Source organism: Primulina tabacum, chromosome 9, assembly GCF_025594145.1.
Source record: "Primulina tabacum isolate GXHZ01 chromosome 9, ASM2559414v2, whole genome shotgun sequence".
In the NCBI taxonomy this organism is placed as follows: domain Eukaryota; kingdom Viridiplantae; phylum Streptophyta; class Magnoliopsida; order Lamiales; family Gesneriaceae; genus Primulina; species Primulina tabacum.
The window spans coordinates 41,178,933-41,182,053 of record NC_134558.1 but is presented as its reverse complement, the minus strand read 5'-3'; the positions used below and the strand labels follow the sequence as shown (position 1 = coordinate 41,182,053).

The 3,121-nt window shown below is 38.3% G+C and overlaps 1 protein-coding gene across 1 annotated transcript; it reads right to left on the bottom strand.

Annotated features, from left to right (window-relative positions):
• Positions 1-272: 272 nt before the first annotated feature.
• Positions 273-3,121, bottom strand: LOC142556308 (malate dehydrogenase-like). The gene is made up of 7 exons (XM_075667743.1): positions 2,977-3,121; positions 1,842-2,000; positions 1,554-1,729; positions 1,136-1,413; positions 891-1,026; positions 657-768; positions 273-572 (listed from the first exon to the last, which is right to left on the bottom strand). Exons 1-7 carry the CDS (start codon positions 3,017-3,019, stop codon positions 478-480), a joined length of 999 nt encoding a protein of 332 aa, XP_075523858.1. The 5' UTR covers positions 3,020-3,121; the 3' UTR covers positions 273-477.

Here is a 3,121-nt window from a genome sequence, read left to right as displayed (position 1 = left end):
TTGTGTGAGACGATCTCACAGTCGTATTTTGTGAAAGGTATCTTATTTGGGTCATTCATGAAAAAATATTATTTTTTATGCTAATAATATTACTTTTTATTGTGAATATCAGTAGAGTTGACCTATCTCACAGATAAAGATTCGTGAGACCGTCTCACAAGATACCTACTCCAACATCAAAAGGTAGGCTGAAAAATTTGGGTGTTTTGGTTGTGGCATTGTTCATTATTACACGAGCATTCAAAACTTTAACTAGTTTTAATTGGACACTGTTCTAGAAGACGCCATTTCATTTCATATCAATATAGGCGAAATTCTTAAAATTAAAGCGCATTGGAATGAAGATGGATGGATACAGCGTCTCCATCTTTAGTCCTTTAACAATGCATTTATTTAGAAATGCAGACATTCTTATATTGCCACAAAATGGGAAAAATGAGTAGCACCAATTGCTAACGCCACGCAACAGGAAGGAGATTAAGAGAGGCACGAGTATGCCAAAGCTTTTTCCTCGCTCAGCTCTTGAGCAGTCGAATCCAGTTTCTTTCTCGAAAATGCATCGATGGCAAGTCCTGTAACAGGGTCAACTCAATTAGCACCCGAAACTAAAATCATGCATCTGAGTACCTTATTTTAATATTGTTTCATAGTCTCACCTTGAACGATACTCCATTCACCATTTTTGCAAGTAACTGGGAATGAATAGATGAGCCCTGCTGGGACGTTATACGAGCCATCAGAGTATACACCCATAGACACCCAAGTACCCTGGAAACGTGTGACATGATCAAAAGAAAACGGAACAAAACCCAATTAAACATTCATCCATCATTATAAGCAACCTTGAACTAAATGGAGACCTCAAAATAAATGGCCAAAAAAAGGCTGACCTCCGGAGTCCCGAGGACCCAATCACGAATGTGGTCACAAGCCGAACTAGCAGCAGAAAGTGCACTAGAAAACTTTCTAGCTTTTATTATTGCTGCGCCACGCTGCTGAACAGTTGTAATGAAATCCGTGTTCAACCTAACAAATAGAAATTTAAGAAAAAATCCCCGAGGTAAAAATAAAGTCGAATTCCAATTGTATTTGAATAATGGCTTCAAAATTTCAACACCTAATGGAACTTATATACCATTCAACATCAGCAACAAGAGTACGGACGGGCTTCTCGCCAGCTGCTGTCTTGACAGATGCATGGTTGACATCAGGATACTGTGTTGAGGAGTGATTTCCCCAGATAATGACATTTTTAACATCAGACACTTGGACATTCAATCTCTCGGAAACCTGTCCGAGAGCACGGTTATGGTCTAATCTAGTCAAGCAAGTAATGTTCTTCTCCGGGATAGACGGTGCAAATTCCTTCAGAATCAATGCATTGGTATTGGCAGGATTGGCAACAACCAAAACCTGGAATGATGGCCACAAATACTTACGATCAATCTTTTTCCTCAGAAAATATGCGTCCGACAAAGACATATTTTGAGTTGACAAATTAAGGTGTCAATATACCCAATCAACTTGAAATACCGATGTTCTAGAAAAATCACCTTGCAGTTAGCGGCAGCATGCTTCTCAAGAGCGGATGCTTGGGCCTTATAGATGGAGACATTTTTCGACATAACATCTTTCCTCTCCATACCCTCTTTCCTCGGGAATCCGCCAACCATTACTGCAACACTGACACCGGTGCAAGCTTCAACAACATCAGTTGTAGCAACAACGCCTGATTCAAAACAATGGATAGGTATGAATGAAGGTCTATTTTTATCTCATGTGTATACCATAAGTCAAAAGAATAAAACCGTAACCTTGACAAAGGAAGCAAAAGAACCAACCTTTCAAAAGGGGGAATGCAGCATCCACCAATTCCATCTTAACTCCATTAAGTGCCTCAGCGGCAGGTGGAATATCCAACATGTGGAGAATGACAGGCTGGTCAGGACCTAACATAACACCCCTGGCAATCATAGGAACCAAGGCATATCCAATTTGCCCTGTAAAAACAGGCAAAGATTCTCCCGATTAATACCCAATTATAATCAAGAATATATATATAGATCAAGGTTGCCCATGGGGGGTGTGATCCAGTCCGTGAATTTGAATTTGAATTTGAATTTGAAAGAAACAGATGAAGCATTTATGATAAAATGAACAAATGATCATATCATTTGTCATTTCAAATGAGAAACGACTAGAGGAAAGTAGTTGGTTCACCAAACAGGCATATTACTACTCAACCACAAGAACGAGAAAACTACTTCAGGGTCATATTTTTAAGCACACCACAAAAGGCCGACCAAGAAGTGTATTCATCAGATTTAGATTAAAAAAACCGAGTAATGGCTCATCTGGGTATGGATGCTTCAGACAGTTGCGCCACCAAAATGGTGAACTGGAAAAATGAAATTAAAAGTTCCCAGATATTGAGAACATATGTTGTAATTATACTCCAAATCAAGAGGCATTTTAGGTCGTGAGCGTCATTATTTCACCTATTCAAAACACAGGCAACACACTCCAAAAAAGATCAAAACAAAAATATATGTCGATTAAAACCCAGTTCATTAGCACCGAATAATAATTCAAAAAAAAATGTCTGACCAACTCACTGAAAGTAAGCCTTAAATGCATGAAAGATAAATCCTCGATTTTGCTGAATTGCTGCCTCAAATCAATTAGAACACTTATAATTATTGAATACGTGTTAAAAGAAAAAAACAATAAAGATAACTTTTTTCCGCATGATCCTCAAGGAATTCAAATGTGTGCGTAGTTTTTCTAATAAATTGATCTTGCCACAAAGCACTTTAAATGATCAAGATAAAACTTTTTCATCAGACACTTCTATAAAAAAAAATTGCTAGAAACGAGAAGAAAACGATCAGTAAAAGAAATATTGATCAATAAATGATAAACAAAAAAAAAAAACGGATCAAAAGGATAGAGATGATGCATCGCGTGAAGTCGTACCTGCGGCGCCGGTGACGAGAACACGAACTGGTTCCTTCGCCATAGGTGATTGCGAGATCAGAGATCAGAAAGCGATTAAACCAAATGAAAGGTATTGAATTGCGAGGGGGGCAGAAGGAAGACAGTTTTCATCACTAGAAAACAG